Source organism: Grammomys surdaster, unplaced genomic scaffold (genome assembly GCF_004785775.1).
Source record: "Grammomys surdaster isolate TR1022 unplaced genomic scaffold, NIH_TR_1.0 367, whole genome shotgun sequence".
Classification (NCBI taxonomy): Eukaryota; Metazoa; Chordata; class Mammalia; order Rodentia; family Muridae; genus Grammomys; species Grammomys surdaster.
In genome coordinates this window covers 3,311,612-3,312,701 of record NW_021604786.1, presented here as the reverse complement: position 1 = coordinate 3,312,701, position 1,090 = coordinate 3,311,612, and the positions used below count along the sequence as shown (strand labels likewise).

At 47.8% G+C, this 1,090-nt stretch overlaps 1 protein-coding gene across 1 annotated transcript in view; it reads left to right on the top strand.

Annotated features, from left to right (window-relative positions):
- Positions 1–638: 638 nt before the first annotated feature.
- Slc16a9 (solute carrier family 16 member 9) overlaps positions 639–1,090 on the top strand; it is a 28,431-nt gene continuing 27,979 nt past the window's right edge. Inside the window, exon 1 of the mRNA XM_028780293.1 lies at positions 639–834. Coding sequence (XP_028636126.1) covers positions 639–834 — 196 coding nt within the window. The remainder of the gene's footprint in view (positions 835–1,090) is intronic.

The following is a 1,090-nucleotide window of genomic DNA, read 5'->3' as shown; positions in this document are numbered from 1 at the left end:
CATGTTCCAGTGGTTGTGTGATTTATGCAGATTTATGCAGTGAAGAGGCAGCCGGGCAGTGGTGGCGCACATGGGAGGCAGAGGCAGGCAGATTTCTGTGTTCAAGGCCAGCCTGGTCTACAGAGTGAGTTCCAGGGCAGCCAGGGCTATATAGAGAAACTGTGTCTTGGAACAAAACAAAAGTGAAGAGGCAAACTTGATAAGGCAGTCATAATATGTAGTCATCCATGTTATGTGTTTAGAGAATTTTCTAGAAGTCGGGAAAAGATATTTAATTTTTATTTATTTTAAAGATTTATTCTAATTGTGGGGGAAGAGGAACGGAGGGGAAAGGGGAGAGGGGAGAGGGAGAGAGACATGTGAGTGCAGTGCCTGCGGAGTCCAGAAGAGGGCGTTAAAATTCACAATGCTGTAACAGTTACCAGCAGCTGTGAGCCACCCAACATGGGTCCTAACAACCAAATTGGGGTCTTCTGCAAGAACAACCAGTGTTCTTAATTGGCCGAGCCATCCCTCCATCCTAGGAAGAGGTATTTTAACCTTGAACTCTGTACCCACCTTCTAAAGGGTTTTTTTCCCCTCTTTTCTGGTTGCTTTCTAGAACCTTCAGCAAGCCGCCGCATTGACTTCATCTCACAATGGAATTTCAGAAGTCACCTGACGGGGGGTGGGGCTGGGTGATTGTGGTTGTCTCCTTCTTCACCCAGTTCCTCTGCTATGGATCCCCGTTAGCTGTTGGGGTCTTGTATGTAGAATGGCTGGATGCCTTCGGGGAAGGAAAAGGAAAAACAGCCTGGGTCGGATCCCTGGCAAGCGGAGTCGGCTTGCTTGCAAGTAAGTGGATCTGTTTGTACGGTTTCTTACTCTTTAATGGTTTAATTATGTTTGCCATGTCGTTAACGTCGCGCAGGGCATGGAAGGCTTTTACGAGTTTTAAGTATAATTCGTATTTTCCTGCTTGTCTTTGAGACTGCTCCAGGGGTGGGACTTCTGTGAGCACCCACACACACATGAGAACACACACACACACACACAAACACACGGGCACACACAGGCACACACAGGCACACACAGGCACACACAGGCACAC